This window comes from Diceros bicornis, chromosome 37 (assembly GCF_020826845.1).
Source record: "Diceros bicornis minor isolate mBicDic1 chromosome 37, mDicBic1.mat.cur, whole genome shotgun sequence".
NCBI classification, from domain to species: domain Eukaryota; kingdom Metazoa; phylum Chordata; class Mammalia; order Perissodactyla; family Rhinocerotidae; genus Diceros; species Diceros bicornis.
In genome coordinates this window covers 5,862,922-5,882,815 of record NC_080776.1, presented here as the reverse complement: position 1 = coordinate 5,882,815, position 19,894 = coordinate 5,862,922, and the positions used below count along the sequence as shown (strand labels likewise).

General features: G+C 35.4%; 1 protein-coding gene across 1 annotated transcript in view; it reads left to right on the top strand.

Annotated features, from left to right (window-relative positions):
* Window positions 1-19,894, top strand: part of ABCA12 (ATP binding cassette subfamily A member 12) — a 162,933-nt gene that overhangs the window by 86,823 nt on the left and 56,216 nt on the right. Inside the window, exons 12-22 of the mRNA XM_058533418.1 lie at window positions 2,211-2,467; window positions 2,566-2,678; window positions 3,893-4,017; window positions 5,681-5,854; window positions 8,863-9,027; window positions 9,352-9,562; window positions 10,582-10,721; window positions 13,273-13,392; window positions 16,364-16,454; window positions 18,609-18,788; window positions 19,342-19,657. Of these exons, the coding sequence (XP_058389401.1) occupies window positions 2,211-2,467; window positions 2,566-2,678; window positions 3,893-4,017; window positions 5,681-5,854; window positions 8,863-9,027; window positions 9,352-9,562; window positions 10,582-10,721; window positions 13,273-13,392; window positions 16,364-16,454; window positions 18,609-18,788; window positions 19,342-19,657 (1,892 nt within the window). The remainder of the gene's footprint in view (window positions 1-2,210; window positions 2,468-2,565; window positions 2,679-3,892; window positions 4,018-5,680; window positions 5,855-8,862; window positions 9,028-9,351; window positions 9,563-10,581; window positions 10,722-13,272; window positions 13,393-16,363; window positions 16,455-18,608; window positions 18,789-19,341; window positions 19,658-19,894) is intronic.

Sequence of the window (19,894 nt, the reverse complement as noted above, 5' to 3'; positions counted from 1 at the left end):
AGGAGTTTAATTATACGTAGAATTGGGAAAATCAAAGGAAAAAATAGAGTAGCAAACATGTAGTTACAGCTGGTAAAATGATTGGACCTATTACATAATGGAAAATTTCTCATAGCAGTACAACTAGTAAGTAGCATTTTAATACATAGAAGCCATTTTAGATAGTTCAAAGCCAGAAGTCAATTAAAATATTAAATACAGTGGAAAGTAGACCAATGATATTTACTATCTAAGATGACCAATGTTTAATTGCTACTGCCTACATGTACTCACTATAAACCTCTCATCAAAGATACATCCTCCTGGCTTTCCCATTTGGTATATAGAAAGAAATATTCCTGAACATTTGCCTGTTTCATAAAATATTTCATTTCTGTCCAAATGCAACTTCTGATTGGAAACAAAGCTGCAATGAATGACACATATATTTGCTTCTTTAGGTGTTGCTCCAAGTTATTTGACTTCTTAAAAAGAATAGCTCTAGGGTAGCTTCCAAGTATAACAGAACTGGTTTTCCTGGAGGCGTATTTTTTTCCCCGCAGCAAGTATGACTTGGGGGTATATCCTCAGAACCACAGAGCACAGTGAACGCAGAGAGGAATAGAGTTGACAGAATAGGAAATTAGTTGATTTCCATTTTTCTCCTTTTCCTCTGGGTGTGAGATTTTAAGCTGTTTTAAGTACTGCCATTGAACAAAAGCACCTAATTTCCCTCAACAGGTGAGAGGGTAGAAGATAACGTCAATAGCAGTGCAGACAGTTCTGAAAGACCAGGTGTACTCCCATTCATGTTTTAAATGCGATCTTATTAAAATACGTGTGATTCTCGTGCTGTAGTTTACAAAAGGCTTTTTTGGGGTCAATTAATTATTTCAAATTGTGGCAAAATACATATAACATAAGATTTACCATCTTAACCATTTTTAATTGTGCAGTTCATTCTTGTTCAATACATCTGCATTGCTGTGCCGCCAATCTCCGGAACTCTTTTAATCTTGCAAAACAGAAACTGATACCCGTTAAACAACAACTCCTCACTCCTCTCTCCCCCTCATCCCTGGCAACCACAATTCTACTTTCTGTCACTATGAATCTGACTACCCTAGTGCCTCATATAAGTGGGATAGTCCAGTATTTTTCTTTTTGTAACTGGCTTATTTCACTTAGCACAATGTCCTCAAGGTTCATCCACACTGTAGCATGGGTCAGGATCTCCTTCCTTTTTAAGGCTGAATAATATTCCACTGTATGTATATACCACATTGTGTGTATCCATTCATCCACCAATGGACACTTGGATTGCTTCCACCTCTCGGCTATTGTGAATAATGCTGCTGTGAACGTACATGTACAGATGTCTGTTCAAAACCCAGCTTTCAATACTTTGGGGTATACAGGCAGAAATGGAATTGCTGGATCATATGGTAATCCTATTTTTAATTTTTTGAGGAATCATCATACTACTTTACATAGCAGTTGCATCATTTTCCGTTACCACCAACAGTGTACAAGGGCTATAATTGCTCCACATCCTTTCCAACACTTGTTATTTTCTGTTTGTTTGTTTTTTAATAGTAGCCATCCTAATGAATGTGAGAAAGAAAGTCTTTTTGAAATTCCAAACCAAACCTGCTTTGCTATCTGCCCTTGCTGATGATTTAAAATATAAACTAAAATATAAAATTAGTTTAAGTATTTGTGATTTAAATGGGATAAAACTAAACTAAATCTTGTTGTTGTTTTTTTGTGTGTGTGAGGAAGATTGGCTCTGAGCTAACATCTGTGCCCATCTTCCTCTATTTTGTATGTGGGACGCTGCCACACATGGCTTGATGAGCGGTGCATAGGTCTGCCCCTGGGATTCGAACCTGCGAACCCTGGGCTACCAAAGCAGAGCATGCTACCTTAACCACTCATGGCACTGGGCTGACCCCCTAATCTTTTTAACCTCTGAATCTATAAGACACGAGTACAGTTGGGAAAGACATGTCTAATAGGCCCAAAAGTTTTATAAAATTCTTAGGAGAAAAATAAACTCAAATGACAGAAAATAGCGCTTTGTGGTAAAACTGTTGCCAAACACCAACTAACCAAACACACAAGCAAAATGTTTTTTTGAAGTAAATCAGTTTGAGCTGCTTATTATCAACTACTAAATATTTAGAATCATGTAACTAATCTGTTTCCTACTCTTTCCCCCTTCTGGAAAGCTGTCTCAGCTTCGAAACTTGACCAACCTTCTGTGTGAATCGGAAACTTTCGATTCAATAGAGGAAATGTGCCAGCTCTCTCATACCGACTTTGGGAACCTGTGTGAAGAGAGTGCGTTTCACGTGCAACTCCTTGAAGCAGCAGAGCTCGGCACCGAAATAGCAACCAGCTTACTGTACCATGACAATATCCTGTCTAAAAATCTCAGGGATTTGCTTACGGGGGAACCAAGCAAAATTAATTTAAACGTGGATCAGTAAGTTTTTCCACTGTTTTCTTCCTTGGTGAAATCCCTTCTTGAGTAATTATTGATACACCTAGTTCAATTTCTTTTTCTCTTCTGTTTCATTCCAGGTTTCTAGAACAGGCATTGCAAATGAATTACTTGGAAAATATCACAAGCTTATTGCCAACCATAGAAGCCATGCTGCATGTCAATAACAGTGCAGACTCTTCTGAAAAACCAGGTGTCTCCCCATCTATATTTTAAATGCTGTCTTATAAGAATGCATGTGATTCTCATGCTGCAGTTTAAGAAGGGCTTTTTTGAAGTTCCCAATGAAACCTGGATCTGCCCTTACACATCGGAAACCTGAGCCTTTCAAATATGGTTACTTGTCTAACGTAAACACACAGAAAGCTAGAAGAGAATGAAACACGGAAATTTGATTTCACAGCAAAAAGATCTTCAAAATTTAACTAGTTAGACTATTCACCTTTTGTTTCTCTGATATATTAAAGTGCATTAGAGAGTTGGTCGCAAGAGCTAGGATGAAATTTATTTACTTCCACGAGAATAATCTGATTTAAAAAATAAAAAAGATGAGCTACTGTCTACAGAAATCTCAATTTAGAACCTCCTATTAGTATTCTGAGCATGATGCATCATGCAATACGTTTCTTCTTTGCATAATACCTCAATACTGAAAAGAAAGGCATTCAGAATTTTGGACAACAGGCAGCCACAAAATTGGAAGGGCACTAAGTCCAAAAATAAAGAAGGTATATTTGCATGAGGAATACTTCATAAAGAAATCTAAAGGCATTTGCAGAATGGAGATCACAGTCTGCTACAATAAAGTCAAAATATTGTTTGTTATGCATTAAATGATCCAGATAGGAAATAATTATAATCACTGTCCTAAAAGAGTTTGGAGTTAAGCACGTTGTATTTAAAAGTGAGGGAAGGATTATGAAAACCCTTTATAAATTGTAGTATGCTGGGCAAAGTTAAGGAAAAATGCTCTGTGGCATTATGTTGTGGATTTAGCAAACCTTGTCCTAAGTTGACAATATTATATTATCTGAGGTTAAAAAGCATTTTGAATTTGTGTGATATTTTAAATCAAATGGAGAGATATATATTTAGCACATTATGTCATCAAAGTCTGTGAGGAAACCATATTTTCTTTGAATCAACCTTGCATTGTAGACATCTCAGGAAAATTTATAACCCAGAGCAATCTGTTACCTTGGGTTAATGATATCATAATAGGAACAAGTCTAAATCAGATAGAAATAGATCCTAAAGATGCAAAGTTTGCCAAAACTGGGAGACATCTGTTCCTCACACAAGGCATATATGTTGAATATATGTATTAGTCTAGAAGGTTCCTCTATGTTAGTACAACTAAAAAGAATTGTGTTGCAACCAACATGTGAATTTTTTTTTTTCTTGAAGGTCAGTTAATAGAAATGTTTAAAAATGTTGAAGAGCTGAGAGAAGAGCTGAGGAGAACAACAGGAATGTCCAACAGGAGCATCGACAATTTGCTGGCCATGCCTATTCCTCATAACAGAGCTGAGGTGGGTGTGGCGTATTTGTGCTTACATCCAGGTTTTGAAAGCTAAATAGCATTTAGTATATTTTGGGCACTTATCAGTAAAATCTTGAGAAGTTGCATGCAAATCTGGTGAATTTTCCATGCAAATTATAAAAATAGAGGGCTAATTGGTAAGTGAAGATAGGAGAAAAATCCTGAAGCAAGAATGTTATCACTGTCTGTTCCTTTCCCTCTACTGTTCCTTCTCCTTCCTCTCACCTCCTCTGTTCTCTCCTTTTCTTTACCCCAGGATGGTTTTCTTAAATAATGGGTGCCAGCAATAATTCTCTGTATTCACTCTCATGATCACATTATCTGAGGTAAATTTGCACACTCTATTGTGATGATATCAAAGTCAAATTTCAATAACCTAATTGGAGAAAAACAGAGAGATCATTTACAATTCGTTGAAACTAAAATAAACATGAATACCCATTTTTACTTTTTAAAAGTCCCAAGACATGACATGGTATATGAAACGGATATGGTCAAGGGAACTCTGGGTAAGTTTGTGGGTGTAGGAAACATTTTGAGGTGTGAAAATGAATAATGTCATTTCCTCATAGGCTGATAATAGGGTTTTCCACTCGAAATGTCTTATCTTTTATCCCTTTTCCAAGTCCATTGTCTGGAAGTGTCATAGAAATTTTCCACAAGAGCTGTAGAACTTAAGGCCTCATCCATTCAAAACTTAGGTGTGACAGCGTGTGTCATCTCTAAGCACAGCCAGCTGTTCTCCAATACTGGATAAGGTTTTTAAAAGCCTTTAAGGCTGCCTTTGGAAAATATTTATGTGTACTTGTGTCATGTTAATTGGTTCCCCCACACAAAAATTAAAACTACTTTGCCTTCCCTTTTTTCCTCTTGTTCCAGCAAATACTATTCACATACCTTTTCCCTTTGATCTCACCTTTTGCTTCTTTGATCCTAAGATCTAATTTCAACAATCATGTTTTGGCTTCTGAAGAACAGGTTCATTTTAGTAAATAAAAACATATAAATGGAGAGCATACATTCTTATTACTTTCAAAAGGAAAGAGAGAAAAGTTTCAACAATCTTGAATTTCATAAGCTTTTCTCTTTATTTCAGCTTCGTGGCAATAGGTTTGACATCTTACTTCCCATAATCACACCTCACTTTTCACACAAGTGTCACTGTCCAGGAGGATTGATTCATATTATTATGTGATTCTGGGCTTCTTTTTCTTTGCTTTTCACTTCTGGGCACCAGAGTTTATCGTACAGGATTATATAACTTCAAATGATTATAAAAATGAATGCAATTGGAATACACTAAGAATGAAATTTTAAAGGCAGCATGAGTCTTAAACTAGTATTTTCCCAAACTTTCTCCAAATAAATTCTTTTTCTTAGAACCATCATTTACGCAAGAATATCTGGGAATCATCATAGATTCTTCTCTGTCTCTTTTTCCCATCTTATTTCTTAAGCTTTCCAGTGAACTATGGGCTCCCTGTAGTTTTATTGATAATAATTAGTGCTTGAAATAAAAAACTATTTGATTCTTGAGGCTAATTTGTCATAGTTTAAAATGAAGTCTAAGAGAATAAGAAAAATCTCTCAAAATGGACAGATGGTTTTCAAAGGATTCACAGCTAAAAAATTTTTCTTCCTCCAACTTGCAGATTATTTCTCGTGTGTTCTGGTTGCATTCTTGCGATACTAATATGAGTAATCCCAAATTGGAAGATGCAATGAAGGAATTCTGCAGCCTGCCTCCTCCAGAGAGAGCCCGTCAGTCTTACCTCATCGGACTCACTCTTCTGCACTACTTAGACGTTTACAACTTCACCTACAAGGCAAGTTGCTGTTGATGGAATGTTTTTATATTCACAGTATAGAATAAAAATATTTGATTACACATGTATGCTCCCTAAAACTATAAGGAATGAGATCCATTGATACAGCTTTTCGAATTCTAGCTTTATTTTACAGCTAAATGGAAGCTTAGAGACCATACATTGCAAATTTGTACATTTTATAGACGAGGAAATTAGTATTATTGCCTTATTAACTCTCAGTTTGTGTATCCAAGACCAGAAATTAAATTTAATATATACTTTGCTAAAGTGTGAAATACAAATGTTATAAATTTTTTTTATAGTGAACAAGCATTCATTTGGTAGGATAAAACAAAGATTGGAGCAAAATTTTTTCTCTAAAGTAAAAGGAAAGGTTTTTTTTTTGTGCTTTCAAAAAATTGTTTTGTGATTCCTTCATTAATTTAGATAGAGGCTACCATGATTTATCCAGTAGAAAAAAACAAATGGTCATTCTTAGGGCCAAGTAAAGTCAGCAATGATTCCATCTTGCAGTAAGTAGATGCTTTATAAGTACTTATTTAATAAAAAACTGAGAGAAAAATATAAACATAGGAAAATTAAACACCTATGTTCACCCAAATCTATACTCGGTCAAAAATATTTACATGTTATTGAAAACACTGAAAAAAATGTTTTTAAAGTAAGAAAAACCAGAAGCAACATGGCTGGCTTGTATTGTTGAAACATTATAGGAAGAGTATGAAAATATTTTAGGACTAGTTATAAGTAATCCTGTTCTGGGTCATCCTTATCCCACACTATATTTCTGCAATGGCCTCTTAACTGGCTTCCCTGTTCCACACTCCCCGCTCTTTGCCTCCACCCCACCGCTCCCTAAGTAACCAGAATGAGCCTGTTAAAACTTAAGTCACTTAAGTCACTTAAGTCACCCCTGCACTCAACACCTTCCAGTGGTTCTCCATTTATTCAAGTAAATCTCTGAACCTACAAGGGCCCCTGATCTGCACAACCCCTCTCCATCTCTAAAATCCCATTTCCTACTTGATGACTCCCTGGGCCCATGGCTACTGGGTGGCACCGCTGCAGTAGGCACCTTCACATGATGTAGGGCTATTCATCTTTACTCAACATTGACTTTCTCTATAAGGCCCCCTCTGACCCCTGTTTCAGATGCAACCAACCTCACCCACAGCACGCTCCAACCTCCTTTCCTTGTTCTGTGTGTTTTCTATTGCCCTTCCAGCATACTATATATTTTATTTAATATTCATTTTTATTATTTATTTTCTGTTTACCCCCACTAGAATATAAGCTCCATTAAGCCTTCTTTGTTCACTGAAACATTCAAATGCTGAGAACAGTGCCCCATCCCTAGAGGAACTCACAAATACCCCTTAACTAAGCTAGTGGTTATTTCACATAAACTATAACCTAAAACGCATAGGAAATGAAATTATTAATTTTGTACATCTAAAATTTTAATTTTTATTTTATAATGTCTCTGCAGAGCAGATATAAAACCAAATAATTCTTGTGGAGTCTAGTTATTAAACACGTGCATTTGACAATCAGAAGACCATTCCTAATTCTTTTAGGCATTACAAACAAAAGTAATGAAACATTTCTATGGTTGGTCAATTTATTTCACATTAAGGTAGGAATGCCTAGAATTTTGGCAGAACTGGCAGAAAAATGAAAATGTTGATTCTGATTTAGAAAAATCTGGTTGCCCTTAGTAGCTGAGCTGGTGAGGCGGCTGTGTTTTCATGATTCTCTCCAACTGAATCTTGTGTCATAATGGTGGTTTTTTGCTTCCTTGGGCATGCTAAGAGCTTTCCCCGCTCATGGACCTCACACATCCTTCCTCCTTTCCCTGTAACCTTTCTCTCCTCGTTCCTCTTATGGTTCATTATTTCGCTCCTTCGGGGCACCATCTTGGAAAGGCCTCCTTTGATTTCTCTGGTAAAGTCTCCTTACCTCCTCATATTCTCCAGCCTTTTGTTCATCAACTTGTTTGATATCTGCTCCTCCTATTAAACCAAAGCTTCTTGAGTGGAGGGATGATGCCAATATGTGTCCCCTCGCTCAGGGCTGGGAGCATAGCAGGTACTCATTAATGTTCATGGAATAAATGAATGAATGAGAGGATGAAATTACTTTAAAATTTTAAAGTATTTTTACAGCAGAAAGGCATTATGGGATTATGATTAAGCCTGATAAATCACCTGAGCTCTTTGACAGAGCCTTTCTGATTTTAAGGAGCATGTTATGTGATTTTTGAGCAATAGTATACATGAAGAATTATGTAATTGACATTTGCATTTCTGACTTTTAAAATCATTTATTTTTGGCAACTTTATTGAGATATAATTTATATACCATACAATTCACTTATTTTAAGTGTACAATTCAATGATTTTTTTAATAAATGTATAGAATTGTGCAACTATTACCACAATCTAATTTTAGAACACTTCCATCAACCCAAAAAGAAACCTTGTGTTCATTTGCAGTCACTTTTCATTCTGACCTCTAGCCCAGGCAACCTCTAGTCTATTTTCTGTCTCTATCAATTTGCCTTCTTTAGACCTTTTATATAGATTTAATCATACCGCATGTAGTCTTTGTGTTTGGCTTTTTTCATATAGTGTAATGTTTATGAGTTCCATACATGTAACATGCTTCAGTATTTCATTTATTTTTATTGCCAAATAGCATTCCAGTTGAAGGATATACACTTGGTTTATCCATTCATTTGGATTGTTTCCACTTTTTCGCTACTGTGAGTAATGCTGCTGTGGACATTTGCATCCAAATCTTTGTGTGGACATATATTTTCATTTCTCTTGGGAAAATACCTAGGAATGGAATTGCTGAGTTGTAGGGTAAATTCATGTATAACTATTGAATAAATTTCCAAAATGTTTTCCAAAGTGTCTCTGCCTTTTAATATTCTCACCAACAGTGTGTGAGGGTTCCAGTTTCTCCACATACATCATTTATTTTTATTCCTTTCTTGTTAGCTGTTTTTCCCCAGGGAAGATCAAAAGCCAGTAGAAAAGATGATAGAACTCTTCGTAAGGCTGAAAGAGATTCTCAATCAGTTGGCTTCCGGCACACATCCTCTGCTGGACAAAATGAGATCCTTGAAACAAATGCATCTCCCCGGCAGTGTTCCATTAACACAGGTAGAAAAGTCACCCAGTAATGTTCTTGTTGGAAAATTCTTTTTCTCATATTAACTTTTATTTGAGATTAGTTATAATACCTTCAGCTACAATATAGTACATTGAAAAAAATCACCTACAGGAAAACTCTTCTACTCTAGCAAAAGTTTTTGCCACTTGAATTGGTGAAGTTTAGCATTCTGCATTTACCTTTGGGATACATGTTTTAAAGCAATTATAGAAACTATAAGGATACTCTAAGCATTCTCAAGTTTTCTTCTATATTGTTTTCAGTAGCATTATAGCTTATATAATGTTAATAAATCACGGATTTTTATCTCACAGGCAATGTACAGAAACAACCGGATGAACACACCCCAAGGATCATTTAGTACCATCTCCCAAGCATTGTGTTCCCAAGGAATTACCACTGAATATTTAACTGCCTTGCTGCCGTCTTCTCAGAGGCAAAAAGACAACGCCACCAAGGACTTTTTGACTTATAAATTAAGTAAAGAGCAAATTGCTTCAAAATATGGAATTCCCACAAATACCAGTGAGTATACTTCAAAACCAACATGGGAATGTCATCTCTTAACAACATTGTCTACTTTTATCTTAGCATTTTATAATAAATGAAGTATTAATTTTCCCCAAGAATAAAAATAGAAAACACTTATACAACACTTACCACACATCAAGCATGTTATTTATATTAACTCATTCATTCTTTCCAACAACCCTATGAGGTGCGCATGACTCTCTCTCCATCTTAGTAAGAGGAAATGAGGCACAAAGAGACTAAGTAACTTGGCCATGGTCGCCCAACTTGAAAGTATCAGAACTGGGATTTGAACCCAGGCAGTCTGCTGCAAAGTCTAGCCTCTTAATTGCAACACTAAGAATCTGTCAGTAATAACTACTCCTTCCTTGCCAGTAAATAACACATAAATATGCCTTAAGTCTGTTCAGCACAATATTTTTTCTTAACTTTCTAGAATTAGAAATTTGTACCACATATAGAAGAGCTTTGTGAATGCGGCAGAACTGTAAACATTTAGTGGCACATCAAAGCCGTTTATTTGGCCTATAAACTTTGAGATGCAAAATGCAATAAGCTGAGCTCTTCCAAATAATATATGGATGTTTAGTATAGCAATTGGGTTGATTCATTTATTCCTCTTTTTATTCATTCAACAAACATTTACTGAACAGCTCCTGTATCTGGTACTATCTCAGTAGCAGATTTTTGTATAATTTTTTAAATTTAATACTAGTGAGGTGGATCTGTTAAAAGAAATTCTGAAATGTGGTTTTCAAACTAATTCTAACTTCTCTTGGCAAAATGCCGTCACTTATTATGGGCTTGCTTATTGGGTTAAATTTTTATACCTAAAAAAATTTGTCACTATGTTTTCTTACTTTGATACCAGATGCCTCACATCTGTTAATAAAGGAAGTATTTACAGGGCATGTATTTTTGGGTGTAATAACAATGATCTGTGTCAATTTACCATGAGGAAATAGATTTTAATTCCAGGTACTAAATGGTTTTATTACATTTTTTCTTTCCAGCACCATTTTGCTTCTCCCTTTATAAAGACATCATTAACATGCCTGCTGGACCTGTCATTTGGGCTTTCTTGAAACCTATGTTGCTGGGAAGGATTTTGTATGCACCATATACTCCCGTCACAAAGGCAATAATGGAAAAGGTTTGACTATTACAACTCAAGTTTCTATCTTGTGTATTAAGACGATTTTTAAAGTACTCAACTTTCAAATTTACTCTGGCTGACACAGATTTCTTTATATCTCACCTACTATTACTCTTGGCTTTCTGAAACTCTTAATAATTCTCTACTTCTGCCCCATATATGTGTAAACAGTGTAGATCGGGTGGTAGCCCTTTGAAGAGAAATGAACTATATTGACACTTGAGAATGAGGCTAGTTGAAGAAGGACTTCAGATTTTTTAATTTATCTCCAAAAGCAGAAAATTCTTCTCCAACTGGTGTCTAACTTTCCAAGAATGTAAAAATAATGGAACTAGAAAAAATAATATTGGAACATTATGTAACTAGTTTGGACAAAAACAATCCCTAAGTTACAGATTCTTGGCTTCATATTTGGTTGTACAATTTAACATCTTAGATTTATATAGAAGATAGATATTGAGAAAGACAACATTACTAATAGTAACAATACTTATCATCCACCGAATTTAACCATAATAGCATTTGTCTTTTAAAGTTGGCTTTAATGATTTGAATTATAAACTTAATACTTTAAAATGATATAGTGAAAGTGAAAAAAAAATCTCTGCTTTTCCATTACTTAGTCATTAAGCCATAGTTTAGGTGAATATAAGATTATTTTTAGGTCTTAAATGGACATGAAGTCATCACTGATTTCTAGAATGTTCTTTGTTTTTATTGTTTGTGTTTTAATGCCTTATTTTCTTGATTGACTACACTCTTTTACATAATTTTGCATAACTGGAGTCATTACATGCTTATTTTCTAAGTGCAGTCTTTTTGTGTGCGTGTGTGAGGAAGATTCGCCCTGAGCTAATATCTATGCCAATCTTCCTCTATTTGTATGTGGGATGCCCCCACAGCATGGCTGATGAGTGGAGCAGGTCCACGCCCAGGATCTGAACCTGGGCCGCGAAGTAGAGTGCGCGGAATTTTAACCACTTGGCAATGGGGCTGGCCCAGGGCAGTCTTTTATTTTTTTCTTTCTTTCCTTTCCACTTGACTTTCACCTCTTTTCCTCTTCTCTTGATCCTAGTTTTTCTTTCTTGTAAACCAATGAATGTTAGCATTAAGGATGTGTCTTTCTATAATTTGGGCACATTCTTCGAGTCCTTTAGAGATTGTCATACTATACACACATTCCTATGCAGAGTTTTTTGGTCATTGTTTGCACTATTAAAATGATGTGGCATTCTAATACTTTTCTATGTATTGCTTTATTCACACAACAATACCTTGTGGAAATTCTTTCAACTCAGTAGGTATCGGTTTAATTCGTTCTTTTTGAAGATAGTAAACTTTTTTTAAAAATTATTTTATCGAAGTCACATTGGCTTATAACATTGTGTTGTTTCAAACACATATAATAATACATTATTATTTATCAGTTTCTGTGTAGACTGCATCATGTTCACCACCAACAGTCTAGTTATTATCCGACGCCATACATATGTACCCCTTTACCAGCTCCCCCACCCCCTTCCCCTCTGGTAACCACTAATCTGTTCTCTTTATCCATATATTTGTTTATCTTCTACACATGAGTGAATCATATGGTATTTGTCTTTCTCTGTCTGACTTATTTCACTTAACATAATGCCTTCAAGGTCCATCCATGTTGTTGCAAATGGCACAATTTTGTTTGAAGATTGTAAACCTTTCATACCATAGAATTTACTCAGCCAATCTTCAATTATTGGGCATTCATTTTGTTTCCAGTGTTTGCTTTTGTTTTTTTGCTAACGTAAACGATGTGATGCCAAATACGCTTGTGTGTATGATTTACACAGTGGTGTTTTTACTTCAAGATGAATGTTCAAGATTGAGGGATTGAAAGATATTGTATTTTATTTTAATTACTGTTATCAGATTGCTTTACAAAAAAGACAGTAACACATCCATTTCCACCTGCAACATATGAGAGAATCCTTCTTCTTATATCCCTGAACTAGGATGTTTCTGTAATAGCAAAGTTAAGCATATCATTGGTAAAAATGAATAACTTGTGATAATTACAGAAGACATGCTTTCATTTTGGCTGTAAATTCACTATGGACATGAAGCAAACCCTAAATTTTCCATAATTTTTATAGGTGGTCTTTATTCTATAAAAGCTGCCTTTTAGGGGCTGGCCCGGTGGTGTAGTGGTTAAGTTCGTGCACTCTTCTTTGGCAGCTCAGGGTTCGCATGTTCAGATCCCAGGCACGGACCTACACACCACTCATCAAGCCATGCTGTGGCGGCATCCCACATACTAAATAGAGGAAGACTGGCACAGATGTTAGCTCAGGGACAATCTTCCTCACCAAAAACAAGCAAACAAAAAAACAAAAGCTGTCATTTAAAAACTTTTGATCATGTCGGAAATTTCTGACAATATGTTTTTTACTGACTCAACTTTTTAGAACTATTTCTTAAAATTATGCAACAAAACAACCTTAAGATATCTTTTTGAAATAAAGGAAAAATACTAACGGACGAGGTCTGTTTGTGTTTCTTTGTCTTTAAGTCTAATGTAACTCTGAGGCAGCTGGCGGAATTAAGAGAAAAATCCCAAGAGTGGATGGATGATTCGCCACTTTTCATGAACTCTTTCCACCTGTTAAACCAGACGATTCCAATGCTCCAGGTAGGAGATTGTTCTGTCATTCACCTTTGTAGGAATTATAATTATTTGAGATTTTAATCAGCTTTATTATGGGAATTGGCAGATAGTAACTTAGAATCCATATTCAATAGATTAAAATTACCTCTCCTCCAGAGAGCAGGTCTGAGACAGGATAACAGATCTGTCACTCACATTCATAATCATCTTCACCTCTTGTAGTGCAGCTTCTCTGTCTGTAATTCAGAGATAATCCATTTTACAAGTTGATCTTAAGACATAACTAGTGATGTAAATCTTGTTTTCCAAAAATAAAATGCTGTAGAAACTACTTAAAATATGCTTGTTTTATTTATTTCTCCACTTTAAATTATATTTTACTATTTTAACGGAATCAGAATTCCTAAAATATTAATATTCTGGAGAAGAACATTAAATTTGGGGAGTTCTTTGGTTGAAACATAACAACACTCTAGTTTAGGTTAAATATTTGACACTTCAACTCAAATACAATGCACGGTGGTTGAAAACATAATTTGCAATTCTTGCAAAAGATGCAGGGTTTTCTGAAGATGATGCAAAAAATGTGGGGAAATGTTCCCATCACAGAGATATTGACAACTAATGATCAAGCAGCAGAGTTAGAGCAGTTATCAATTGGAGAAGAGGAAACTGGCAGGAATGATGACAACATGGGAACTCAAGAGAGAATGGCTTGCATATCAAAGAATTGAGAGAGACCCGTGGAAAACTGATGGAACCCTAAAATATTTTTGCAAAAAGGAAATGCCCTTCTTTAGAATCATGCCTAAGAAGTTAAACATAGAATGAAGACTTTGTTTCATACAACTTTGTCAGAAAAATTATACCCAAAAGATGCTTTACTTTGTCCTTGTTTTAACTAACAATTAGTGCATAGTTGCAATTACAATCTGAATTTCATTATAAATATTAAATAAATTTCTAAAGCAGATATTTAACACATTTAATTAATATAAAATAAAATTTTCATGAAACATCTTCCCCACAATTTACTATTAAATTTGGCTCTAATTTTAAGCATGTTCATTTTAAGTGGGCTTTTAAAAATGAATCTCAGATAACAAAGACCACTTGAATAGGACTTTATTGACATGTAATTTCCTAAGTGCAAGATTGTTCTTTTCTCCTAAAACTTTTTTTCTGTGAGCAGAAAAAATAGCCACACATATTATTAATAGTTTCAAAGTGCAGTAATTTGCTGAGAAGAAACTCTGTGACCATGTCCATGAAGAGATCCTCATCTAATGGAATTATCTTTATTCTGTTCTAGGCCAAATAAATCATTATTCTCAATTATTGAGGAAAAACTTATTTCTGCAAATGTACACAGAATTTGAAATTTCAAGCTTTTATAGCACAGACCTGGCTTTGCCATTGTGAAACATTAGGCAAATGACTTAAGATACTTGATCTACAGTTTACGCATCTCTAAAATGGGTATATTGATAAGCACTTCACAGACTTGTGCAGATCATATGTGTGGAAGCATTTGAAAATAGTATTATATTTCATAGAGAGGATTGATTATGAAAGGAGTGATGGGAGAATGGAAATAAGGTTCCATAGATCATCTCTGAATTGCAGCTAAGACAGTGCTTTGCTTATTAGTAACACTTGATTCAGATTTTCCATTATGCACAGGTTAATTCCTGGTAATTTTAGATGTTAAAGGCCTCAGGTTGTTGTAATTTGTAGCTGTGCGATAGCTCTCAGTCTATATGCTCCCAACTGCTCTCAGACCCCTTGGCAGCTATGGATTTAGCAAATTATTCTATTATATATATGCTCTATTAATACATATTATTCTTAATCATTTATCACCATGATAATAAAACTGAAGATATTGGTAAGAGGGACAGAATGATAAGTGGTACTGAACTGTCCTCTAAAGGGACAATCAACTTAAGCCCAGCTCACATAAACACGAGGCCATGAATTTGCACATAAGATAAATAAACATTTCTTTAATCAAGTTGAATTCTCTCTCTTCAACTTTTCCTTGACCCTTATTAATTGTGTGTCCTTAGGGGAATTTACACAGCTTCTTTAGCCCCAGCTTTGTCATCTATTAACTGGGGATAATGATTGTACGTACCCTAAGGTGTTATTGAAAAGTAAGAGAGAAAATCAAGGTAAACTCCATTAGACAGTCCCCATCACATAGTAAGAATTCAATAAGTATTAGCTAGTAGTGCTTCTACAGTAGCAGAAGTTATGGCTCCTAATTGGGAAGATAGATATAAAAGCCTATGTATTTTAAAGCATTTATGTTTTTTTAAAATTTTCAGTCTTTCCATGGATATAGAGTAATTTAAAATTTTATCATCAGTTTATTTTTCCTTGTTCACATAGTTGCACTGATTATGGCATAAAATAGTATTATAATAATTTACATTTGAACGTTCTGATAAGATGAATCATTCATCCCCACTTTACAGAAGAGTAACGTGAAGCTGGAAAAGGCTGGGTGCTTGCTGGGACCTCATAGCTAGAAAGTACAACAACTAAGATATGAATCTGTTGTGAAGTCAAATTCCATGTAGACACCACAATTTTTAAAAGTTGTTTTTGTTTCAGTTGAACAAAATTCAACCATGAACCACCAAAATCGTGTATAGCATATATTATAAACAAATGACATAATAGCGATGGAAAAGAGGACTGTTAAATTGAATATAATTTCCTAAAGTTGATAATTATGGTCATATCTTGCCACATTAGCATGCTGACTGATTTGTGTCTACAGACAAGCAAAATCCCAGCCTTTTGAGGCATTACCAGCCACATACCTTCTCTTTCTTTCTCAAGGATTTGTATGGGAGCCTTTGCAAGATGGTGCCCTGATAATGCCCAGTGGTGGTTACTTCATTTCACTGTGGGTGTTATTAGAGAGATGATGATTAAACATATTTTCTTCTTGTATTGAAACTGATTGCCTATTATTATTTGTTAGAATACTCTAAGGAACCCCTTTGTGCAAGTTTTTGTAAAATTCTCCGTGGGACTTGATGCTGTTGAACTATTGAAACAGATAGATGATCTTGGTGAGTCCAAATTCACAGAACTTTTATTCTATAGTTATATGTCAGAAATGTGAAAAACATTGTCCCTTATGAGAACTCCTTTTCCTTTTCTTGTGTATTTGGTTTCTAACCGGTTATTCCAAGAAAAGTAAAATCTTGGATGTATCCATGCATCCTCTTCCCAGTTAATTGTACAACTACAAGTAGTAATGATTGTTTGGATACCCAGTATCTGTAGTTAGTTTCAATAACTATAATGCAATATACTCGGAGTAAACGCAGCTTTTCCTACAATCATAGGTAGATTGGTAGGTTGCTAGAAGTAAGAGGAGACTTTTTTTTTTTTGGTAACTTGAAGAAAAGCAAATCCCTAAGGACCAAGGAAGATGAAATGGTGTATTTCTGGCTACATTTAGCTTTTCATCTCCACTGGCCTCAGTATCACTTTGAATAACCCAGAATGTAACTGAAAGAGGTTAGAGAGTTGGCAAGAGCAAAACAAAGGTAATGCAGAGACTCAAAAGAAAAGAAACCTAAATCAGTATTCAAGGTTGGAGCCTCCTCTCATGGTCATTTAAAAGGAGCAGGCCAAAGAGGATCAAAGGAAGCTGTCTGAACCTGTGCATTCCCTCTGCCACATTCCCACCTTCAACCTAAGGGATGCGAGACGTCTAATTCAGTCTGTGTCTGATTCACTGTTGCTATGCAACCACGAGAATGAGGAAGAGATTGAGAGCATCAGAATTTGGCAGCAGTAGAGCAAATGCCCCTCCTCCTCCCTGGAGCTACTGGGACATAAGTGACTTATGTTGTAAACCAGTGGGGAGGAATTATGCCTATGTTTGTATTGTGTATGATTGTACACATTTTTTGATAGTTGACTTTTTAACTAAGGAAGGTATTAGTGGATTTGTTTTCTAAAAGTATCATTTGGGTAAGGAACTATTTGATCAAAATATCAGGAATATACTACAAAGTTCTTATATAAGTTTTATCATTCCTAACTTTAGATATAGGAGGGGAGTTTTAGAATTTAAAATAATACTAACATGAACATAGCAGTGAGACTTGATATTTGTGTAATTGTATATGTAACTTAGTATATAAGAGGTTTTATAGTTAGAATTGGGGGGGCCCCCACCCTCAGCTCTTCTTTGATTCTGTCCATCAGCATTTCTAACGAATCCTTGGTGCTGTGTTGATTTCCAATGGCCGCTGGAGGCCACTGTTCAACCACAGTTTTACCCCTCCCCCACCAATGTCTCTATCAAGCAAACCATTTCATTTTAAATTCTAATGAGAGTGCATTTGAGAGTTGCTCTCTATGAGAAATTAAATCTTATATTGAACTATAGAACAGTCATGTTTGGGTTCTGTGAGCAGGGATTTATGATATTCACAGCGTTCTCGGTATTCATGATGATCAAGTCAATGAAAATTTAATTGGCCAAGTGATTTATTAACTTGCAATTTCATATTTACCCTTTGTCTCAGTTGATTTCCTCAGAAGGAATCATGAAATTGAAGAGCAATTAAATCCTCTTTCTTCCAGAGTAATTACCTGAAATGAAATCTTGATCATTTCGTCTAGATTAATACAGATATCAATAGAGATAACTCACATAAGATTTTAAATCAAACAGTATTAGAAAGTTGTAACTATGTGGTATGGATTCTCATAGTCTCCTAAGAAATGATTCTGTAGCACAACTTATTAAATAATATAGTTTATTTGTTCTACACACTCTAAATTGGCTTTTCTTTGTTTAAATTCTTACATTCACATTCTCTGAACAAAGTAAACATTTCTGTTTATTCAAAACTTTCATTTCTAGTTTATACTTTTCTTCCTAAATACATGTACATAGATTTTTTAAAAAATTATTCACCTTTAGTCATTGGTTAATTAAACTGGAGCAGAATAAACTTTTAAATTATCTTGTATCATCCTTTGGACTTGGGTTTACTGTGTCTCTAACTCACTCAACATTCTCCTCTATGAATATTTGCACAACTGGACACATTTTCCTAAGTGTACGGTACTGTAAATTCTACAACTTCCTATTATTTATAATCTAGTTTAATGTTTAATACTTACCAAAAAATCAGTATTTTGTCTCATTACTACTAGAAACTTTATAATACAACATTATAATATGCTTTTTATCTCTTTAGATAGTCTAAGGCTGAAATTGGAGAACAGCATTGACCTCGTTGATCATCTCAATACGCTATCTTCCCTGACAGTAAATATTTCCTCCTGTGTGCTATATGACCGCATTCAGGCAGCAAAAAGTGTAGAGGAAATGGAGAGAGAGGCTAAAAGACTCTACAAAAGCAATGAACTCTTTGGAAGTAAGCGTTATTCTACTAGAGTTTGAGTTTCTCTTTGTACTAAAATTGGCCAAATTCTTCCCTCATCCCTTTCATCTAGAGTAGTGTGGGGGGTCCCTGTCCCCTCTGATGTCCTTGGAAAGGAGAACCTTTCATGTAGTCAACCAGCCACGTTGTCTGAGGAGCCTCCAACATGTGTGTAACTTTGTTGATGTGGTTAAAATTAAGACTGAAAAGGATTACAGAGTTACAGGGTGAAATTGAGTCCATCATCATAATCAGTCAAGATTATTCATTTTAAAGTGTGTGTGTTTTTTTTAACTTCAGTAAGTGACTCAGAGTGATATATCTAATCTGGCCAATTAGTTTGCGATTATATTCTCAAACTCCTGCTTTGAATCTCTGAGGCTGTCACTTCCAATTAGCCATCTTTTCCATAAATTAGGAGCCTGAACTTACTGTCACATTACTAACTCAATTGCCTCTTTGGCGGTTCCCTAAGCATACCCTCCAAACAATGAATAATGTCAACCATAAAATAACCTTTCTGCTTTTGTCGACATTTTATTTTTAGGTGTTATTTTTAAGCTTCCTTCTAACAGAAACCAGCAGAGAGACTATGACTCTGAAAATGTCTCTCTTCCTCCTGTCATAAAATACACCATCCGCATGAGTCTCAAGACCTCACAGACCACAAGAAGCATAAGAACCAAGATTTGGGCCCCAGGACCACACAATTCTCCATCACACAACCAGATCTATGGCAGAGCCTTTATTTACTTACAGGATAGTATTGAAAGAGCCATCGTTGAATTACAGACCGGAAGGAACAACCAGGAAATAGCAGTCCAGGTCCAAGCGATTCCTTATCCCTGCTACATGAAAGACAAGTAAGTCTGGTCATTTCCCACCCTTCTTCAGAGTTAACCACTTTTTTGAGAGCTCACTTCTGTTTATTCATTCCCATGTATCAACAGAAAGGGGCAACATTCACCAAACCTTAGCCAAATGCTTGTTTCCAGAAAAGGGTCCACACGGTAGGCAACAGCTACCACTATAGCTGGTCATTGTTACAAAATGATGGTCAAGTTCTTATTAAATGATCTATGTTTTCTTTATCATAACCC